The sequence below is a fragment of the Zootermopsis nevadensis genome, unplaced genomic scaffold (genome assembly GCF_977971745.1).
Source record: "Zootermopsis nevadensis isolate Lab colony 2312 unplaced genomic scaffold, Znev_1.0 Znev_ptg000029l, whole genome shotgun sequence".
NCBI classification, from domain to species: domain Eukaryota; kingdom Metazoa; phylum Arthropoda; class Insecta; order Blattodea; family Termopsidae; genus Zootermopsis; species Zootermopsis nevadensis.
The window spans coordinates 3,423,021-3,445,467 of NW_028259161.1; the positions used below are offsets into that span (position 1 = coordinate 3,423,021).

Here is a 22,447-nt window from a genome sequence, read left to right on the forward strand (position 1 = left end):
AATTACTGGAACTGTGCGCATCTGGAATGTCACCATCTATGCCAGGACCTAAAGCAACATCCTGACTACCTCCCAACATTCCTATAGGTGGTTTCTTATGTGAGTAAGTTACATTTATTAATACAGACTTGTTGGTGTACAGTATTTTATGACTGAATATTCCAGGGAAATGCTTGTATAGCCAGTTGAAGCAAAATGGCATGGTGGTAAATTGGACTTCATTATAATGCTTAATGGTGCATTTGTATTGTGCCAGATGTTTGTGGATGGTGACTAGCAGTGGGGAATCCCTTTGATATCATACAGAGAATGCAAGTTGTGGCAATATGCAGAGGAGCACTGTTCTGGAGTTTGACGTTTATGTCAGTAGCTAGCTCAAGACAGACTCAAGTATAAGCCATTGTTTTCACTGTGATGAATGTTTGTCTGTACATTCAGCACAGTGAAAGCATACCATTGCAGTTCTTTATGCCTTTGTGATATGTTTAAAACTGAAACCATCTTCATTAATATTACTTTCATATCATAAATATCACATCATAAATAATCTATTAGCAAGACCCTTCCTCTTTCAAATGTGGTCAAACCAATTATTTAGGCAGGTAGAAGAAAAGGAATATTGTTTTAGCAATCAAGCACTAATATATTTTAAAATAATACAATTGTTTTCCTTGTTGAAATGTTACTCAGATTAACTGATGTTATTGCCAGGTTCCATAATAGACAGACGCTCCCACTGGAGGAGCTGCAGCTGGAGCTTGGGGTGCAACATATGTTGCAGGAGCAGTGTAGTATACAGCTGGTGCAGGTGCAAAGTAATAAGTGGGTACTGCTGCATAAGCTGCGTATGGGTACTTGTATGTTGCGTATGGATACCTACAACACAGTTCTTTTCAAGTGGTAGTTCTTAACTTTCTGCTAGATTTCTATGGTTCAGAATTCATTGCAATATAAATGAAACTAAATCCAGAAGGAAGAAGGTCATTGGGAAGACCAAGAGCATAACTAAAGGACAAAATTAAATTAGAATTGGAAAGAAAGGGTAAAGTGAAGTTAGAATGTTTCATACAAATGCCTGACTTCAAGACAAAATCATTCTCCACAAATCTATGCTAGATGGCAATTACTGTAGGCCTTCGGATTTCCTAATTGTAGGCTGGATTCCTAATCAACATTCAGTGAATAAAACTATTCATAAAGAACAACAACTCCATGGTTCAGAAGCCTGGAAAAGCAAAACACTGTTCAACTAGTCAAGACATTTCTTGGCCTTTAATGTACCTGAAGATACATTACCATGTTCACGAGACGTAGCCAAGTTTGGGGTCCAGTGTAATATTTTGTAACTTACTTGTTTTTATTGTGAAGAATAGTTGGCTCCTACCCAAACTCCATACTAGAGGGCCACACAACAAATATAAACAAATTATAAAAGTATGAACACTATTAAGTCACCAATATACCATTATACTTACGGGTAATTTGGTGCCTCACCAGGAGCAGGTGCTCTAGGATTCTCTTCAGCAGCAAAGCAAGCACCAATCAGGATGGTTAGCTGAAATGAACAGATTTTTTTAAATGTAGTGCTGAAGATCATATGATTAAATGGATCTGATACCACTTTACATTACTGTAATTGTTTCTTATGTTACATTTTATTTTTATTGGTATCACACAATTTAATACATAAAATATATTAAGTACTTCACAGAAGGAATACATTTACAGTGTTAATGTATGGCAAAATGGCAGCACCTCATAAAACAATTGTCATCCATGAAGTTCTGCATAATATATGACACAAATTGTCTTGACTTTGAGCAACTAAGTTCTTTTAATGGTAGTGAAAATATATGCACATATCATGCAAAGAAGGTGAATGTGGCGTGATGAGAGGGCTTCTGTGCCTCTTTGACCCTGAGGGAAGGGCAAATGGTGGGGCTTCAGGACCAATGAGGCCAGTAGTAGTAGTGGCAATCCACTTGAAATGCAACCGTCTGACATTGGGGAGACGTATTCACTCATCTTGAACCCACAGATTACGGAGGAACAATGAATATTAAATAATATTAACATTAAAGTGAATTTTTAAAACTGTGACACAAATACTGATTTATCAACTATAATTTGTTAATTTTAATAGTTGTAGTTATAATTTTTAATTTTGTGGCTTGTAAACAATATATTAATTACGAAACTAATTGTTTAGAATTATCCTTTTAATTATTTTATTCTTATTGTTTTAAAATGTGTTTGAAAGAAATTATTCACGTAAAAAAGACAGTTACATCTCTGAAAGTCTCCACAACTTCCATAGGGCCTACACCTTTCCAGTTTTATTTCTAGTTAATTCTGTAAGAGACTGATTTCATCGTAAGCGATGTTATCGTGTGTCTTGCTTAAATGGCATAATTTTAATTTGTTGGTGTACCCTTCATAAAAGTATACGTTTCCTCATTCATTACAAAGGCATTCTGAACCCATAAATAAAGCGACGTCCTTTTAATTGGCACTTAATTCTGGAAGCCAATTATAAAACAGTATCGTATTAAACCAATATTTCATCACCTAAAATACTGCATTTCTCGTTTTTTTAAAAAAAGATGTACACTATGTTTCAAAATTAACTTTACTCATTTTATGTCCTGTAATACAAATTCCACTTCGATCGGTATTAACTGCAAATTCTTACTCATAAACTTGTTATTTCCTTACAGCCGAAAAATACAAAATTGGAAGCTCCTTGCTTTAAACTCGTGTATGCTGGAGTAAAGTTTAAAAGAGTCGCTTAATCTAACTTGTTTAAGAAAGTGTTTCGAATGGCGAAAGTTCCGTATTCCTAGCAGTATTCATTTTCGGGCTGAATTCAAGATGATCACAGACTTAGGAAATAAATCAGAAGCACAAGATTTTAACATATACGATTCGAAAACTTGTATTTAACTTAGTCCTAATTTAACTTCGAGTGATTCAAGCATATTCGTAGAATTTCTACGCGTCGTCTTAAAAAACTGTACACAGAGATGATTTTCTATTCCAGATCAATACTTACAAAAATGATATTCATGTTGATGGGAGTCTTGTCCAAACAGGTTTCGTCAGAGTCCAAAATTAATTCTCCAGCCACAGGAGTTCACATTTTATACCTATCTTACGTCGCAACAAACTTATCACTTGAAAATACACTAATGAGGTCCTATCGCCAAAAATTTTAACCTGCTGATAGAAATTAATGACCATTGTATCAGGTAACAGCCATTAGGAAATTTGGCTACATCAGTATCATTCACAGTCGTTATGTCTAACGTCCGTTCCCAGACGGTTTCAATGATGTGTCTGGTTTGTTCGATTCTAGTTTTATATCCAGCACGAATTGAGATAACATTACATATCGAAATAAAGAGTACTATGAAAATGTGGAAGAGCTGGAAATGCTGAACTTTAGCAAGCGGTGATTCTGCACGTCTCAATCCAAACCAAAAAGGTATGCAGGAAAATAATATAATTGCAAGTACTTATAACTAAGTGTTGCGTATTCTTAGCCACCAGGGTATCTAAAGTGCGCATTTCACAACTTTCATTAACATTGTTTTGTCTTCCTTTCTAGATGAAATTAACTTACGCTACATTTTACGCAGTACTGTTACAATATGACAAAATGCAGTCAATGTATATGACTCTTTTAACAATAAAAATGTTCTGTTCACAGTCAGAAACCTTTTAGGTGCGAATGTTTGCCCGCCTTTCCCATATTCATTTCAGAATTCAACAAATTTGTAGTTCAGCTGAACAGATTAAGAATAATGGGTTCAACTGCTATTTATATTCACACAGAAGGAATGGGTAAAACCTCAACAAATATCTTCGAAACTAATAACTATTAATAATACCGTAAAGACAAGTGCCCTTGAGTTAGGAATGGTGATTATTCGTAGGGTATTCAACGATATATATCGAATGATCAGATCTGCGATAACAAATTTTTTGGTACAATATTTGCCAAATCACGCCTATAATTATTTACAGCAAAATACGATGTTACATAGGCCTACAAATATAAATGTTTTATACATTTATCCATGATATTAACGGTTTCCTTAAATAATAATAAATGTGTTAAAATTTAAGAGGGTGCATTAGAATCTTAAATGTAGGTTTAACCCGGTTTCTAGTATAGGAACATTTCAATTTTAGATAAAAGGACTTGCAACATGCATAAATGCACCAATATACTACAGGCTAGGAATAACGTTGAATTGTCCTCTGCAACTCAGCAATTAAATATATGAATGCGAGAAGAATACAAATCAATTGCTTTCTCCTGTCAAATGTATAAGGTTCAGATGAAAGACAGTGACAAACAGTACACCACCAGAGGAGGATTTCACGGTGTCCGTTAAGCGAAACGTTCTAAACAGTATTTACAACACGGCTGTTAAAATGTCAAATTAGGGTCAGGGATTATGACTCTCAGAAAGACATTTAAGAAAAGTGGGGTTTCCATTCTATTTGTAATTTACAGGAAAGAAAGTCAATTTCCCGTTAATTTTGTTTTAAACAGAAGTGAATTTCTAATTTCACCACCAGCCCACACCTTCTGCACGCAACGGTTTTCCTGCTGACTATTAATCGGTTCTGTAAAAGTATCGATGAGCTGTGAGTAGCAAATTTATTTCCATTGGCTCATGAGTGGGAACAGGGAGCTTGTACTAGAAAATCTGCTCTGTGACTAAAGCAGGAATGAGGATTATTGCAGTGGTAAGTTAATATCCTGTATCAGTATTTCTCCATCTTTTTCTTGTGGTAGATACTAAAGTATATTTCAGAATCTCACAGCACATCATAATCACATACTGTTTTAAAAATGTGTGCATGACTATGTTTATGCATAAATTATGTCCAAATAGATATTAATATTTTCTTACGCTTTTCATTTTTATATTTTTCGTATTATGCATTGCAATTCACATAAAAAACATTTTACGAACAACTGATAAATAATGTAACAGCAAAATATATTAAGATAAAGAAATTGCTGTTCAGAAAAAAGGGCAATGTGTAACAAACGTACCGCATAAAAAATTAAAAATATCGAGAGAACAACGTTCTAACAACGAAAGAGGGGCCATGGGCCAGAGAGATGACAAAATGCTGTGGACACAGTCTCACTGTTACAACACTTTGTAAACAAGAGATAAGATATGCATAGCCTTACGACATTTTATTCTGAAAACCCCAAGGAAGGAGACTCCTTGGAAGATCTAGGCGTAGACGGAAGAATAATATCAATATAAATATTTGAAAACTAGGCAGTAAGGATGTGAACTGAATTCATCTGGCTCCGGATTTGGATCTAGTAGCGGGCTTTTGTCAATATGGCAACGAAAATTCTGATTCTACAAAAGGTTAGGAATTTCTTGTCTAGCTGAGCGTACTATTAGCTTCTCAAGAAGACCTCTGCTCCGTAGAGTTGGTTAGTCAGTCAAGCTGTCTGTCCGACTGTCTGTCTCTCTGTCAATTAGTCTGGAAAGCCATTTCAATTCTAAATGGCATAGCACATTTAAACACATTGTGGTTTACCGGTTGCGAAACACTGCCTGTAACACAGGGTTAAGTGGTATCATATAGGCATCAGCATTTAACAACTTCAGGATATTGGAATACGAATCTGTTGCACAGGTGGGATTATGAATCTGTCAAAAAGCTCATGTATCAGCCAATCTAAATCATTTAAGTAGTGTCGGAAATGAAACTGCTGACACGAAGCAATTACTTCCCAAGAATCCTTCGTGTTATGCATTAGTGCAAATAAAGCTTAAGTCAGAGAGAATGTTCCTCCTGAATTTGCATCTTTATTTTCAACGATGCGATCGTGATGGTTTGCCCAGGTGCTGGCACTGCTATTGGCGTTCAGAGGGGTCCACTGTGCTTCGATGGGAGTCCTAGAGACGCTTCGCAACTTCAGGGATGTGCTGATAGCCCCAGAAACGACTCGCGCCATTCAGAACCTTCCATTTGACCCAGATGAGGGCGTCAAATTCAGAAATAGTTACCAAAGTTGGTTTGGCTACAGGGGTGTGGACCTCATCGACAAGCTAGGTCGAGGGTACACCAAGGATCAGCTTATCAAGCTGGGGGCCGTGACACCGTGACGGACAGTGATCTGAACCAGCAAGTATCATGGCGGAGTTCCTTTTACAATCTGCAGCAAAATATGACATATAATGTGTTTCTATCATGTTTCAAACACTCCGAAATAAATTACGAGATTTCTTGATTCGTACTATAAAACTTATTTAACAACAATATGCTCATATTATTATTATGAGAGGGAAAATGGAAAATGCGGGAGAGAAATAATCTTGGCTTATTCAAGATTATGACAGACGAACTCAAAATAGCAGGTGTTCGATCTAGAATCGATCCGGATACCTCCCAATGCAAGTCAGAGCGTTACAGCTGAGATAACCTGATCAGTCTGAAGTGAAAGTATCACAGTAAGATCAACAATTTATTTTTCTCCCTCCACCGCAGTTTCCTGAAAAACTGTAAGCCTTTAGCCTCTATGAAAAACATATTTGATGTGAAATTTTTGGAATTAAAATGCAGTTCCCATCCACTAGGCGTTCTTTACATTACAGTCTGAGGTCATGTTGGTGGTTGACCTACCATAAAGTAAAATTGTTCCTGGTAACACCACCTACGAGTAGCTTAACGCATTTTTAAACTCCACACTAGATTTAGTTGAGTAGTTAGCTTCACGCATCATCCCGAAGGAAAAGACCCTGATACCCAGTGGATTGAGACTGAGTCGACCCCAGAGCCGTACTCCGGTTCCTGAATAGACTTTATGGCATCGTAAACTTTTTTTAGTAAAAATAGAAACATAAAATGAAGTTACTGTTTATTGTATTACTGAAGATTTTCAGATAAAAATGAAAAACTTCACAGAATTAATATTCGCATTTGGCTTCATTTTACTTAGGCCTACCTAACCATAATGCGTGACGAAGTCATATCCAGCAATAATACTGAATACTTACTTACTGGTCAATATCCTGAGCCAGATGAATCCAGTCCATACCACCCCATCCTATTTATCTAAGATTCATTTTAATATTATCCTCCCACCTAGGTCTAGGTCTTCCTGGTGACTCTTTCCTTCTGGTTTGCCCACCAAAACCCTTTACGCATTCCTCTTCTCTCCCTTGCCCTGCCCAAACTTTAATCTTTACGTTTCTAGACAGCAGACGAGAAGACAAAAGGTTCTTAACTGACTGGTTGCAAGCATTACCCGAATTTAATCTGCTCTTAATTTCCTCATGAATCAAATTTTGATTTGTTACTGTTGCTCCCACACATCTCAACTTTGCTACATTTCAAAGGATCCGTTAGCTATCTTTATGTTATTGTTTTCCCTGCATTCTGATGACGAGACTTCAACATCCATTTTGTAATGCTTCTCGTAATGTGTTGGTCAAACATGAAACGGAAACCGTGGCCTTTCGATAGAGTGGTTGACTAACCTCATGAGATGAATTGAGGACATTAGTTTCTGTCTCGTGTTACGTGCACTGTCTATAGTCACTCAAGCCCCATGGTACAGTTAACTGATGGAGCAGTCAAGGCCCTCCCAGTGCTTAGACATGTAATCACAACCTGGTTTTGCGTAACCAGCGACTCGGGGAGAATGATAAACAAACTTTCTCTGCAGTCGTGCAGTGATTCTGCACCACCATGGAATGTACGTCGAGGGTCTTCCTTGCGGTAAGTCTCTAAAGACAGTACGTATTTTATACCGATGGAGTTGTATGAAAATCATTCGTCATAAAGCTTTGTCTTAGCGTATATTTGCATTGGTATATCTAAATACAAATCTTCTGTGGCTCCCTACAGCTGCACGAAAATCTTTACATACTGCAGAAATGTTGTTGGTCTGGATCACATTTTGATCGTCATTGTGAGAGGCTGTTTCCCGCTGTTATTACGTTATATGCAGACAATTTTTGTGGGTGAATAAGCCATGAAATATTCATGGAAGCCGAAACTCCAGCCGTGAAAACCTAAGGACAAGTATTCCAAATCGGTTTTCAACGATAACATAAATTACCCGCTCAGGGTCTAAATCGTTACCGCCTCTTTTATGACACAGTCTTTACTTGTTATTTCCCCAGCAACTACACAGGAATCAAATTAATTCACAGTATACTATTCAGTTTCGTGATTCTTGCATACCCTCATGAGAACAGCAGATGGACAGTGACGTGGAAGTATCCCGGTGACGTTCTGGAAAGAAAACTGCATAATCCTCTACTGGAATTCGAAATTTTACCAGAATCAATTGATTCCGCGGTGATTTTCGTCGAATTCTCCGACAGATGTTACGAATAAAAGGTATACTTTGGTCGATTAAACAAGAGACAGGTATGCCAGCTTTCTTCTCCTGTTCAGTGCAGTATTCAGGGAAATATAACACAGCATCCACCAACATGCGACTTTTCTTCCATAATTCCGCTGACGCGCAAATCTGCGGTCAGGACCAATGTGTCTGACTTTTTTAACTTTTACTCTGACTTACCTTCAGGTGGTTGTAATGCTGATGGTCTCGCCTCTGCCTTTGTGGGGCAGCATAATCAAACAATTAATCCAGGAAAACTTGGCGGGGCCGCCGGGGAATTTCCAGGTGGTGTCGTGGAAGTTCGATCCGGATGCTGCAGATCGGAGACGCGTCGAGTTTGAACAGAAATACGGTGTGCGTGGTCAGAAGCTGATTGCTCGCCTGGGACAAGGGTTCGACGGCAATCATGAGGAGAGGAAACTGAAACAGATAGAGAGAGACAAGCGGGCAGGTTATCCGCATGTAAATGATCCGAACTGAATGAATTATTATTACTCACGTAACTTTAACAACAGTCATGACTTTAAGCTGAAACACTCTGATCGGCTACGGCCCTGTGATCTTCATATGCCATCGCGTGGAGACATCGCTTATAGAATAATTACCATTTACATTGCTACTTGAAGAATTACTTTATGCTATACATGCACGTTACTTCCTAGGGTTGTTGGTGCACTTTTACTTTCTTTCACAGGTTATAATGCACTTATTTATTATAACCAACAAGTGCTCATCGTTACACAAAGAAACTCCCTTTTATGGAATCCAAAGGTTCATCACAGAGACCCCCACCCACTAAACCCTATCTTGAGCTCGTTAAATCCCATGTTCTTTCAGAGGACAATGCCAATTTATTCCTCCACCAAGCACCGTCGCTGTGACATGCGTCTCCGAAATTTGTGCATTAATGTTTTGCAATCATAATACGTTTGTAAACACATTTACAAAGAGTTCCTTTAAGTCATTCTTACGTGACGAAGTACGTGTACATAAACAAAGAACAAATATGTGTCAACTATTAACATCAGCATTAAAACTCAGAGCAGGCAACTACCATGACAGTTGTTAACGATCTTGCCAGAAGTGTCTTTGTAAACATAATTTTCAAAGTCCTGTTTGCAAAAGTCGATGCTTGTAATCTATTTTTAAAATAAAATATTTGATTATTAAATTTTATTTTATATACATGATATAGGCCTACTTGTTTAATTTTGTTTTGCTCGCATTTTTCAGTGTTGTTTTGTGTTGTCCTGTGTATTTACAGCCATCTGGGGTTGGACCTTTCATAGCAGTCTCTCTTTTCACGTCGATTGCCTCTAATTACGACATGATTAAGCTACTTTCTAGCACATGCTAGTGTATTTTTGCAGAGGATATACCGCATGAGTTGCAACACAGGCATATGTTATTGCTCAGTGTAGGAGTGAAAATCACTGAACTAGATCCCTAAATGGAAATCGAAAGAGAGAACAGAATTTTCAAGCATCTTATTGGACAGTTCCAAGCCCCCGTGTATGAATCTCTTAACTTGTTCATTCAGATCATAAATAGTTAAAAACTAGCTTCAATTCAAAATGAATTTGCAACTATTTTTAACATAAGTGCGCCTTGTAAGGTATTTATATCCCGATAACAAAATTACGCTTTGTTTTATAGCTACAGGCAATGCTCCGAATCGCGAAAACATTGTTTCCATTTGTTTTCTAAAGCTTTTGAAATGCCACTGCTTTGTATAGAGGTCACGAACAAATGAAAGTGTTGGGTCTCCTACCAATGCTCTTACTGACTACAATATAGTACAGTTAAGGGCAAAGGACACGTCTACACCGCCTCTGAGGTTTACCCAATCACCTACTAAATGCGTACACGAGGGATCTTTCCCCGGCGACAAAGCAGGCTCAGCGAGAGGCTGACCACACTTTCAGAAATTACTGATGTATAGAAAATAGATAACACGTACAGAATGCATTTCGGTAAAATATTTTATAAAAAATCAATAAATATTCGATATATATCTGAAAACGCCTGATTTGTCTAAGTATAATCTCCTCGTTTTACTACCACACACCTTGCGTGTGGAACTCTGTAACTGAATCGCACTATAGAACGAGACAAAAAAAGAGGAAGATTCCTCAGGAGCCAAGAAAACTTTCTCTAGTGGTAGACTCACGTGGTCTTTGACACGATTTCTGTGCAACAGTCTGCAACACAAAGCACACATCTCAACATGGCGCCTGCGATGAACTCGATTCTGTTTGTAAGTATTACTCCATAATAAGCTAGCACAGTGATTAAGATATGTTACATTTATAGTTACAAAATATAAATGTATTTATTTTCGCACAGGACAATATCCTGGGCAAGTCCAATACAGTTCACATCTTTATGACGTATTTCTTTAAGATCAATTTTAATGTTATCCTCTCACCTACGCCATGGCCTCTCGGGTGTTTTCTTCCATTGGGGATTTCCAACAAGTTTTGTATTCATTTCCTGGCTTTCATACATGACCCATCCATTCCTTCCTCCTTACAGCAATAATCCCAACATCAAATTATAAAGCTCCTCATTAGATTTCGAAGTGCAGAGGTCATAAATTTAAATGAATTTGATGATGTTATATCAGAAATCAAAATTTCTCAATTCATCTTGAAGATGGAAGCAATAAAGATCTCAGAAATGCCTGCAATGCATAAAAAATGAAAAATTACTTCACTGCCAGCAAGCAGTCAATTTTCTTTTCAGTGTAAAGATATACAGCTGCCGTCAAGCTGATCTAGGTTCAAGACACTGTCATTTCACATGCACTGAATTATGTTAGGGCAGGCTTTCTTGGGAATGTCAAAATTTAATATTATTGTTTCTTTCTTTCTTCCATCTACACCATCAATGACTACGACTGTAACTTCAGTGCTCGTGTTGTGGTGCCTTATACCTCCACGTACCTTGGTCTCTACCCACATTGCAAGGGTGAAAATAAAACCAATATTTTGGATGGAGGCATGCATAAGACAGTTTTTCCATTTTGTCCCAATGACAGAATGTTACTACAGATGAAGATGACACTGTAGGAACTGACAACTTAATGTGGGATCTGTCCAAGATCAAGTTCCTGTATATATTGCATTCTTAAAGTCTGACATTATCAGCAGCAAGGGAAAGGAAAACATGCAGAAATATCTGCAATGGATGAAGATAGTTTTGAACATGAGACCTTCTGTACAGATCACAAGGTCCCTTTAAATAATCTGCAAATTAATTCTTTAATGTACATATGTACTTTTCCCTGTAATATCAAACATCACAGCCAAGTTGTTAGCACTGCTGTTTTGTACTCAGAAGGTCTCTGGTTTAAATCTTAGCTTGGAGATTGGCTATTCTGGTAGGTTTTGTGGTTTTACCCAGTTCCTGTGGGAAAATATTAGGAAACTCCTGATTCATTAGTCACTAATGATGCTGTATAGTCTGAGCTGACAGCATTATTAAATAAACCACAAATAAATTTACCTATAATAAAAAAGAATGAGATGGCAGCAAATTAAGTACCAATTTAAGATATACTCTGATTGTCCACAGTATCTTCTCGTCTTTGTTGTTGTAATGGAACTGGTATCTCGTGTGGCAGATTCAACACTTACACCACGGGCACCAAATTTCCAGTACTTTGAGAGGTAAAGCAGTAAAACTGAACTGACATACTGTGCAAAAAGATTCTACCCTTCAACACATTAGCAAAATGCTGTACATATGGAAACTCGAAAACATCTGATACATTTTTAAAAGTACAATGAAAGTTGCTACACTAAAGTTTTAAATCTGTTCATAATAATTACCAACAAAACTTTAAATTAAATTAAGTTTCACATGAGAAAATAAGGTTCAAAAATTATCATGATTTTCTGGGCATATTATTGGGTTTTCAATTATCACAGTTTGTGCATGTATGTGCGTCTTCCACTATCTACCATCATCAACATTAACATGGCAGCCATGAAAACTTTTGAGCAACACTATACTGAAGACATGGAAAGAAATTCTATCGGTCGTGTGGTTGACTGTTCTCAAGGCTTCCCCTCTCTGCCTACTGGTATACTGTCAGAGACGAAGAGGGGGTTGATCCATGGTGTTCATGTAGTGTCATTTAATATAAGAATCATCACAAGAATTTTTTTATTCTCTTTTAAGTCTAGAAAGTGACCAAAACTTTAAAGGTCAAGAGTTGGGAGGTTCTGCTTATGTTCAAATGAGAGCCACAATAAAAAAAAGTTTGGAAACGAATGATCCAAACAATCAGTCATACAGTATTATTAAAGGCATATAAGGAACCTGACTTAAAGATGGATTTATATCAGCACAATTGTATTTCACACATTTGACTCTTTTGTAAATATTTTAGTACTGTCCATGCCTAAGTCACCACTGAAGAAAGAGCACTATTTTAATAAGCCAAAATACCTTTGTCTGTAATGTTCTTTTTCCACAGGCCAAAGTACCGATATCCTTACTATGATGAGAATGGAAGAGGTAAACTGCTTTATGGATATGGAGGTCCAGACCTCTACCAGTATAAAGCATATTCTCCACTTGAAGGCATTCACTGAAGATTCCACCAGCCAGTTGCATGCTGAAACAAACAGAAGCAACAGCGTACTTTGCAAAGGAAAAATGACTGATCACTGCAATGTATAAGAAGTCCAAAGTGCTTGTAATTTACAAATTTCAAAATACCTGATATTTTGTACAGTAATATAGGAAGTAAATTTTTATTGGTGTCTTAAAAGAAGGGAGGATGAAGAGGGTTGGAAGTTAGTATGACATTCTGTGCATGCTGTACTTGGTACTGTTCTCCAAAATAATTTCTTCCCATTCTTCACACACAATGAGTGACAATGAAGCAAATGATACTGCACAGAACGTTGTCTGACAAATAATTAACCAGTTTGCACATCTTGTTGCATAAAACAAGTCTTAACAAGTTGAGCCAAAATGATATCTATGGAGTGCAGATACCAAGTAAACAGATGTAGACAACAGTAACTTCCATTTTAATCATGCTATTTATATACATGTGAAGTGGCATGATATGATGGTTCAAATTTGGTTAGGTCAGGAATCATAACCATTGTACATATGGAAAGGTAAAAATATTATGCAACTATTTTTTTGTACATATATATTTGAATACACTTTTCTAAATACATTTATGTAAAATATACACATCCTACATCCAGCTACCTATAAACTGGATCGGATGAAGCACCAAATTATGATGTGCAATGACACAAGGTTAAAAAAAAGGCCAGGCTCAATGCATGCCAAATAAAGATGAAATAAAATGTACATATATGAAATGCTCTCACATCTACAAATTATAATTTTCTGCAGCACAGTAGCTTAATATACACTTACTATAAGGTGCGGCATACTCTTTAATAGCACACTTGTGCCAACGGATAATCACTCATTATAATGAAAAAGTACAACTCACCACATACAAGATGAACATGTGTACTTTCATCCTGTATAATAAAATTTATAACACATTATTTCATGTCACGTCAGTGACACACTATGAGGAAGGCCTATAGATTAATTTAAAAGTGTTTGTTTGAATAGTTAAAAAGAAACTTTCCACTTCATGTTGCTTATACGTAATTTACTCCTTACTGATAGTTGACCTACATTGAGCCTGTTTACTTTTTTTTATAACATGCAGGTTCTACTCTCATAGTAAACTAAACACTGTATTATGCCAGCCTTAGAACTTGCTTTACATTACACAAACACAAGCCAAATACCATTTTCACTGCTGACCACCACTAACATATAGGCTTTAAACTTTTATTAGCCTTTATAGCATAGAAATTTCTTTCACTTCTTTTTGGGACAAAATATTCATTGTGGATTATGTTCTTGAGGAGGCAAGAGAACACAACTCCCGAGGTGATCAGTCAAGTTGAAATATTATGCATCATTCATAATTCCATAGTAAATATATTTTTCAGTCTTCTTAATCTAGTCTGCTTCAACTTATTTTTTAAAATTTTATTTTTCACAATGACATTTCTGATGTTTACTTAAGATCTATTACCAAACTCAATATAAAACAGTCTTCCCAACCACAGAGAAATTCTAGATCAGCAACATCTGTGCCTCAATCATATTGGAAGAAAAAAATGCCTTGTAAGGTAACACATAAATAATTTCCAAGAGAAAGTACTGAAGGAAGACCTTGCACCATGATGTTCATTAAATGACAAAGGAATAAACAATTTGCAAAGAACCTCTTAGTGTGTCCTGCATCTCTTCCATGAAATGTTTATAATATAAAAAACTTGTTACCTATACAGTTTATACTACATTTATAATACTCTGACATATACCATGAGAAAAAACAAAATTAATTTATTTTATATTTCTTCATAACAGTGTGGGCTCTATCCAGTAGACCCACATTATTAGATTCTGCAGCTTCACCCGATGACAGGGACAGAGCCAGCTTTCAAAACATTGCAGTCTTTTTAAACCTACAGATAAAGGAAAACATTAACCAATAGGCATCAATTTTAAACCTATATTGTTGTTCAAACTGAAACACACTAAAAGCATACAAATATATTTTATAGTAAAACTGAACCATTATTTCATTATGTACCAATAATAAGTGAAAAATCCACAATTACTGCAATTTAAACTGACCTATAGACATAGGAGTTGATGCCAATTTCCATCTGAGTTTACTTCTTATATTTCTTCTGTACAAGATAACCACAGTTCAATCTTCAGTATCAGAATCATCCCTCCAATACCCAGGATAAGGTCCAAGGATTTTGCGCCAATGTATGAACCCTCTTGAATGACAGATGAGTTACACATAAATCAAGTAAAATTTAAGGGTCATGCAAACAAGCAGTTCAAAAAGTACAATGTTGTTTTGTGTTTTGATATCATATATCACTGGTTGGGAAACTGTTTGACATCCACTTACAGAAGGATTACATACAACACAAATACATTTTATTTTACTACACTGTGCAATTCCTATGTGGGTTTGTACAACAAAGACTTTAATTGTTCACAGAATGTAATGTTTACAACATGTTTGGTGTTTTCAAGCAATCAATGTATTATAATCAAATACATGTCACACAGCTAGATCAATCAAGACCTACACATATTTACAATTTAATATTTACATGAAAAAACTTATAAACACAAGGTCTGGAAGGGAAGACTGGCCATTTTCATTTCTAAATAAATTCTGTTTCATTGAGTAAGTTAACAAAAAACTTGAAAATTAAGTTTGATAAATATATTGTTCACTTTTTGATAACACCGTGCAGTAAATTCCCTGCTTGTGCAGAAATGGACTCTTGGAGATGCTTCATGAAATCATCCATCACACATCACTTTTTTGCTACTGGCTGTTACTTCATCCAAACTGGCAGGCTACATCTCAAATATGTGACTTTTCAAATAACCTCACAAAATATGATTGGGGGCTGCAAAATAAGACCTTGGCTGCCAGCTTAAATTACAAAACTATGAGATTAGATTATGTGGAAACATTTTGCACAACTTCACCATACTCGTTTGTGCAGCATGTGATGTGGCACCATCCTGCCGGAATCACAATTACTTTTGTGTTTCTAACCAACTCCCATGCATGCGCTATGTACCTGTGATATTAGAAACTTCTGCAGTCCTTGCATTGTATACTAAAAATTAAATTAAATCTGTGGTGTAACAGCTCCAGAGAGCCAAAGCCGACTAGCTGACTGCTGGCCTCACGTTCACATGCCTAAGCAGAGGTGAACGATCATCCAACCAGATATAGGGTGGCGTGTGGTCAGCACGACAAACCCCTAGCCATTGCTAGCTTTCCTGACCAGTTGCATTGTATACTATTCAACACAAAAATGTTAGTGTTCTCTGCCAGACTCTGTATTACACACACACACACATTCATACTAAATAGAGGAATAAAAAACTAAAAGAAACAAGATCTCTGAGTAATAACGTAAGACAATCTATAACATTTAAACAAATACTTTCTATAAATTAAAAGAGAAAACAACAAAAAGGTAACAACAAATCTCCAGTGTTAGAGACCACATTACTGAAATTAAGTGAATTTATTTAAAGCTCTGAACTAGATCTTTGGCAGATTATGCTAATTTTTTCCCTAATTTCAACTTATTACAGGCCATATTAGTTGAAATAAATAAAGTGACTAAATTCGTGTGCAGATGGTTAGCTAGTGAGAAACTAAGAAACATAAATGATAAATGTATGACTCAAACTAAATAGCCCACTTGCATAATTCATCATAAAATAAAAAACATCTCTGATGGGTAATCCAGTCACAGTTAAAATGTCAAGTAAATTTGATCTACGATCATAATTTTTTTTATAATGAAACTAGAACAGAAGTCACTAATGATCTGCTTGAAATTAATAACAGTAAACATGAAGGTGTGTACTTAATCCTAAAATGTTATTGCAAATAAACTGCTGTTTGCAAATTACCTGTTCAATGAATATCATTTTTCATAAAACAATGAGAAACTGGAAACTTTAGCTGAAAAAAGCTTCTATTCTTCAAGACCACTTTTTACAAAAATACAGACAAAAAAATTAATGAAGCAGTACTCCCAAATCAGAGAAAATTCACTCTGAGAGAAACCTATGCACAAAAAGAAGCATCCTGCAAACTCCCCAAATATAACAAGGGATACAATGGAAGAAAATCATTTAAAGAGCTCCAGGCTGCTCAGGGATCAGAGATGCAAAGAAGCTCGTAAAAAATGTCCAGGTGAGGGCAAAAAGAGATGGCCTGTCTGGTTCTGGATCTGGCTCCTCTGCTCCACTATCTTCTCTCCGGAGTCTCTGCTGGCCTTGAATTTCAGCCCCTGCTACTGCTCCCATTCCATCATTCTGATTCTGCAGGTTGTTATTCTCCACAACTCTTGCATTAATGGCCTCATTATTGTTTTCTGCAACCATTCCTGCTGCCTGCAGTTGTTGGGCTCGGAAAAAGCCCAAATGATAGCTGAAGTACAAAAATTAACAAACAAACAAAATTATAAATTAAGCATTAATTGTAACTTTCACAAGCCATCTAATTACATTACCTTGAGCTTTATGTGATATCTTTTGTGGTTCCTCTATTAATCTGGTCACTTGTACACATAGCCTCACATATGTGGAAGACTTTTAAAGCAACAATAATTAAAAATGACAACCCATATACAAAAAATGTAAACATAGTGATAAAGTATGTATAATAGCTAATTGGTATTCCATTTTCATTTTTGGTATATGCATGCTTTCTTTTACAGCAATAAATTATGGCTGATGTAGAAAACCAAGTTATAATGAAATTCAGGGCTAAACCCACTATAGAAAGCAAGACTGTTTAGAAACCACATATATTCAATGCTATTCTGAAGGCAGAGACAATACATTCCTCAGAAATACCGGTAAAAGATTACACATTGTTAGAATCCAGAAGACCACAATCCATACATTCAGTACAATTCACACTCACAGGTATAACACGAGTCCAAGGGCTGAAACTATCACAAATCGAGTTGGTGATGAGTAGAAATACACTATACTGAAGAGAACCATAACTCTGCTCATGGTATAGAACCAATCCAGCCAGTCTCTGTTTCCCCGTCCCTCCTCCTCTTCTTCAGCACCATCTGTGATAACAATTACTCTATTATACAACAATCAACCTATAGCAACACTACCTGACCAAAAGCATGTAAAATAATATTCTACCTCTGTTCAGCATAAATATAATACGCATATTACGTAACAAAGACACAATTTTTCAGAAAATAAATTGCTGCAATGCAGTGAACAACTATATCGCAAGAATTTCATACAAATCACAGAGAAAATACTGTCCCTAAATTGGTAAGAGACAGAATATGGTTTGCTGGTGACAAAATATGATGCCAACCACCCTATTTAGAATGCTTCTGTAACTATTAAACTAAACTAACTCATTAATGTGATATACACTTTTACAATGTACAGACATCGCACTGCCTGCAATCACATCTTTAAACTTTCTAATAATAATTATAGAAATTGCAGTTACTAAAATGAATGTGTATACTGAAGTCCATTTGAATTATTTCCCTTATCTCAGGACATATAAATGTTATAGACATCCCCCAATAAACAAGGATTTCTGGACATATGACAAAATAAAAGTATGTATGACCAAAAACTCTTTCATGGATTTCTTAATTATTTGCAGGCAAGAACTTCACACAATAGACTCTCCACTTTTTTTTTCTGTCCTGCTATATGCCATGTAGAAGCTTGGGGGGAGAGGCGGTATAGCTTCTACTCACTCTTAACCTTGGCACTAGATAGGAGTGAGTGGCCAGCATCCTGCTGTGATCTTGCTTAACTCCCAAGAAAGGACCCTGATAATGGTACCCATTAGATTTGAGGCTGGGTGAGCCCCAGAGTCAATCTAGACATAAAGGCTAGAGGAAAAAATTGTCTGTCCCTATCACGGATCAAACCCCAGTCGTCCAATCCGTAGTCAGTGACTACACTGACTGCACTAGTTTCTAAAATATTAAGAAAATTATTTTAAAGCAGGTTTTTGTTGGTACAGATTAATTAAGTCTCTTAAATTCTAATAAAAAAAATCTGGTCTATTTACAATCACAACTTCCTTCATTCTCTGACAACCATCAATCATTTAGTCTTTTACTTTTCTAAATTAAATGTATCTTAACTGGTATAATGGCTTGTTACACTTGTAAAGCAGGTAAAATTACTAAGCTTTAAAAAATCATCCCATACATACAACAGCATGAGCTCTGTATCCCTTGGCAAAATATCAGGGCTTAACAATAAAATGTTGCAGCAAAATAGGACACAAGAAAACAATCTAATAGGCCATGCATTTGCAGTGCTATTTATTTTCAATATTTTCTGTTTTATTTTGTGATAAAAGGCACAGATTAAGGAAACGTCATCAAAGTCATAAGTTTATCACACTAGACAGACCACATCATGTCCTATCCTTACTTCTTGCAAACATGCAGCTCAAACCCAGTTCTATGCATTTCATATAAACCAGAACATTGTAAAGAAAGCCCCACCTGCAACATTAATGTTATTTGGTTGAACAGGTGGCTGTTCCTGGAGATTAACTGGAGGGGCCTGCACATGTTCAGGACCATGCTGGGGTATAGAAACTTGAACTGCAGTATGACTAGAGGGATACCAACTCTGAGGAACTCCAGCAGATGCCATCCTGCAAACATAAAAGAGTAAAATAAATTAAATTAAATTTGAGTTCATCTACATAACTTTGTAAAGTCAATGACAGGACACAAGCAGCAGGAGTATTAAAAAGCAAATACTGCCCTGTGTATTTTAATACTACTAATTAACCTTCAATATTTCACATTAGAAGAAAGTCTGAAGTTATATTAATATTTTTAACTACAGTAACAAACTGCATATACAAATTACATGATGCAGGAAACAGTTACAATCCTATACTGTAGCTTACATGCCTTCACCCACAAAATAGTAGTGTATTACCTGATTGCAGATGGAAAATTTATACTTGTACAAAAATTTTATTCATATGCAGAAAGTAAACTATGTTATCTGAATATCTTGTAGCCATCAAAGCAAGCCAGATTTAATCAACAAAATATCTTTCATAAAAATGATACACACAAGTGAACTTACATTTGCATATACTGTGTAACGTAATGAGCATATGCCTGCTGCATCCATAACATTTGCTGTGACATACTGTTTGGATCATATCCTGGAGTAGAAGCATATGGGTTGGCCACAGCTCCAGCCCAGAATGCTCTGGGATCTGGTGAAGGAAACTGACCATTTGTTGTACCACTCTGGGGCAGTGGTGATGAATAGAGACCTTCTGAAGACTGTGATGTATTTATGCGTTCCCTGAGTCCATCAGACGAAACTTCTGTTTCTTGGCTTTGTATATTATCTATAAATAACACAATAATGAACATTTATATATTTATGTGATACACTTTTTCCAATGCAAGCTAAGAAGAAATGTAAGACAATGTTCACAATTGTAAATAATTTAATATTTAAAAAACTCCTTTACAGGAGGTGCACATGTCATTAATAAAGCATATGCCTAGAAGTAAAATACACCACCAACACCAAAGCCAACAAATGGACACAATCATCACCTAGTTTATCAATCTCCCATCCTTACAATCTAGCACCGTAACATTCCAAGTTCATTTAAACTAATATACAGCACTTGTATCCTAACTGCATCACAGTTCTTCAGATTTATAAATAGCTTTTAAAAAATTAACTTCAAGAATTTTCACAAAAAACTTCCTTTTATAATCATCAGGCTGTAAATTTCATTATGATCTTCACCAGCTTCATAAACTACAATGATTAACTACTTATTCTGATACTTCCCAAGACTATTAAGAACTCCTGTGCATCACCAAAAAATAACTAACTATATACATTTATTATGAATTATGATAAGACAAGTCATAAACAAATATCATAATATTGCAGAATACTTGCTAATCACATGCAACAAACAGCAAATTGATTATCCTAGAAACATCTAGAGTATGGGGAAAGAAAATTTACAAGTTGTAACCCATCACACCAAAAATGTAGTCATCAGGTCTGGAAGTATTTCATTTTGATGACACATTCATGGCAAAGACAAATCTATAATATTTTTAAATGACTTTCATCACTTTTCCTATCAGAAATGCACTTCTTTTACAAAACTAATTTGTGATTTCTTCTATATGAGCTAGGAAGAAAATGAAAATAATTAAAGACCAACATGCATAAGCAAGACTACATCCAAACCCAAAAACCACTCACCTCTTGAAGAATTTGTAGAAAGCTGTCCATTTTCATGCATTCTTGATGGTGCTCTTGTTACAACTGTGCTTACATGTTGTACCAAGTCTCGTGAGGGGGTGCAAACTAGATGAACAGTGTGTGCTTCTTGGCCTTCATACCGACGTAAAATATCTTTCAGTGTTACACTATCATGCAACAGCTGCCCAGAGTATATCAACTTCTGATCTTCTGTACGCTTTAAAAATTAACACAACATACAATGAACTTACACAAACATTAATATTATTCGAGTTTTGCACACTGATTTAAAAAAATATAAATTCACTAAATCAAAACTTACTGGTTTACTGGGATAAACTTCTGATAGATAGCCTTTGAGCTTTCTTATAGTCCAGTTCAATTCACAATGAATTTTTTGATCTTCTACTTGCTGATTAGGCGCTTTCACAATTAAAGTTACGGGCATATCAATCATATCCATCACAAATCAAAACCAATGAGATAGGTCTTCAACTCCTGTAGCAGTTTCTGAAATATAATATTATTGTCACCAAAGAACACTGTACTCGAATTATCAGTTGCACTGTTACCACTGATAAATGCTAATTATGTCTGAGTAGAGTAATGTAAGGTACATCATACTCCGAACACAGCTCCTGATAGCCCAAAACTTGACATTAACCAAGCCTACTTGTACAGCCTGTAAGAGCTGAACAAATAGTTAGAAGCCTGTGAATATACATCAAAACTAGTTTCCGTATACGTACAAGTAAACACAACAACAATAATTTGTGATGCAAGTCAAGACATACGTATATTTACCTTCTAACAATAAAAGTACAAATTTAATATAGGCCTATATCCTGTATGCTACAGAATATTTGGCGCTCTGTCATTGGGTGGTTATTATTACCTTTCTCAATATGATTGGTCGAAATCCGTAAGCAGCTGACACGCGTAAATACAGTACGTGGAATAACAAAGAAAATCAACACTTGAGAATAGTAATGACGATAATGAAAGTTTTGAATTGTCAATGAAAGATGGGCAATTTCTGTTATTCGTTCGTAAATTAAAATACAAATTTCCAGATTCTGGAAAGAGGCGTCAAGTATGATTATTGCAGCAAAAGTAATTTCCAAAGGATGGAATAACTTTCCCTGCATG

At 36.0% G+C, this 22,447-nt stretch overlaps 5 protein-coding genes across 6 annotated transcripts; 3 read left to right on the forward strand and 2 right to left on the reverse strand.

Moving 5' to 3' along the window:
* Positions 1–619: 619 nt before the first annotated feature.
* On the reverse strand, positions 620–3,151 carry LOC147872245 (uncharacterized). The gene is made up of 3 exons (XM_087358058.1): positions 3,053–3,151; positions 1,476–1,555; positions 620–876 (listed from the first exon to the last, which is right to left on the reverse strand). Exons 1-3 carry the CDS (start codon positions 3,065–3,067, stop codon positions 702–704), a joined length of 270 nt encoding a protein of 89 aa, XP_087214184.1. The 5' UTR covers positions 3,068–3,151; the 3' UTR covers positions 620–701.
* Positions 3,152–4,212: 1,061 nt separating this feature from the next.
* Positions 4,213–7,100, forward strand: LOC147872246 (uncharacterized). The gene is made up of 2 exons (XM_087358057.1): positions 4,213–4,758; positions 5,889–7,100. The coding sequence occupies exons 1-2, from the start codon at positions 4,741–4,743 to the stop codon at positions 6,150–6,152; spliced, it is 282 nt and encodes a 93-aa protein (XP_087214183.1). The 5' UTR covers positions 4,213–4,740; the 3' UTR covers positions 6,153–7,100.
* Positions 7,101–7,477: 377 nt separating this feature from the next.
* On the forward strand, positions 7,478–9,588 carry LOC110835795 (uncharacterized). Its single transcript, XM_022076376.2, has 2 exons — positions 7,478–7,767; positions 8,585–9,588. Exons 1-2 carry the CDS (start codon positions 7,738–7,740, stop codon positions 8,876–8,878), a joined length of 324 nt encoding a protein of 107 aa, XP_021932068.1. The 5' UTR covers positions 7,478–7,737; the 3' UTR covers positions 8,879–9,588.
* Positions 9,589–10,229: 641 nt separating this feature from the next.
* LOC147872247 (uncharacterized) lies at positions 10,230–16,926 on the forward strand. The gene is made up of 3 exons (XM_087358059.1): positions 10,230–10,655; positions 11,975–12,069; positions 12,882–16,926. The coding sequence occupies exons 1-3, from the start codon at positions 10,626–10,628 to the stop codon at positions 12,997–12,999; spliced, it is 243 nt and encodes an 80-aa protein (XP_087214185.1). The 5' UTR covers positions 10,230–10,625; the 3' UTR covers positions 13,000–16,926.
* Herp (Homocysteine-induced endoplasmic reticulum protein) lies at positions 15,394–22,187 on the reverse strand. Of its 2 annotated transcripts, none has more exons than XM_087358051.1 (7): positions 22,103–22,187; positions 21,621–21,808; positions 21,299–21,515; positions 20,138–20,411; positions 19,537–19,691; positions 17,949–18,105; positions 15,394–17,450 (listed from the first exon to the last, which is right to left on the reverse strand). In XM_087358051.1, the coding sequence occupies exons 2-7, from the start codon at positions 21,759–21,761 to the stop codon at positions 17,153–17,155; spliced, it is 1,242 nt and encodes a 413-aa protein (XP_087214177.1). In that variant the 5' UTR covers positions 21,762–21,808; positions 22,103–22,187; the 3' UTR covers positions 15,394–17,152. The 2 variants fall into 2 exon arrangements, with proteins under 2 accessions (XP_087214177.1, XP_087214178.1); XM_087358052.1 differs by lacking the exon at positions 22,103–22,187 and adding an exon at positions 22,048–22,065.
* Positions 22,188–22,447: the final 260 nt, after the last annotated feature.

Excerpts from the sequence above, each read along its gene's own strand:
- LOC147872245 (XM_087358058.1), bottom strand. Across the intron at positions 877-1,475 it reads GGTGAGGCACCAAATTACCC|GTATCCATACGCAACATACA; the intron begins GTAAGTATAATG and ends ACTGTGTTGTAG.
- LOC110835795 (XM_022076376.2), top strand. The coding sequence starts at position 7,738 with ATGGAATGTACGTCGAGGGTCTTCCTTGCG. Across the intron at positions 7,768-8,584 it reads CGTCGAGGGTCTTCCTTGCG|GTGGTTGTAATGCTGATGGT; the intron begins GTAAGTCTCTAA and ends ACTTACCTTCAG.
- LOC147872247 (XM_087358059.1), top strand. The coding sequence starts at position 10,626 with ATGGCGCCTGCGATGAACTCGATTCTGTTT. Across the intron at positions 10,656-11,974 it reads CGATGAACTCGATTCTGTTT|TATCTTCTCGTCTTTGTTGT; the intron begins GTAAGTATTACT and ends GATTGTCCACAG. Across the intron at positions 12,070-12,881 it reads AATTTCCAGTACTTTGAGAG|GCCAAAGTACCGATATCCTT; the intron begins GTAAAGCAGTAA and ends CTTTTTCCACAG.
- Herp (XM_087358051.1), bottom strand. The coding sequence starts at position 21,761 with ATGGATATGATTGATATGCCCGTAACTTTAATTGTGAAAGCGCCTAAT. Across the intron at positions 19,692-20,137 it reads GTTACACAGTATATGCAAAT|GATGGCATCTGCTGGAGTTC; the intron begins GTAAGTTCACTT and ends TTATGTTTGCAG. Across the intron at positions 18,106-19,536 it reads AAATAACATTAATGTTGCAG|ATGGTGCTGAAGAAGAGGAG; the intron begins GTGGGGCTTTCT and ends TTGTTATCACAG.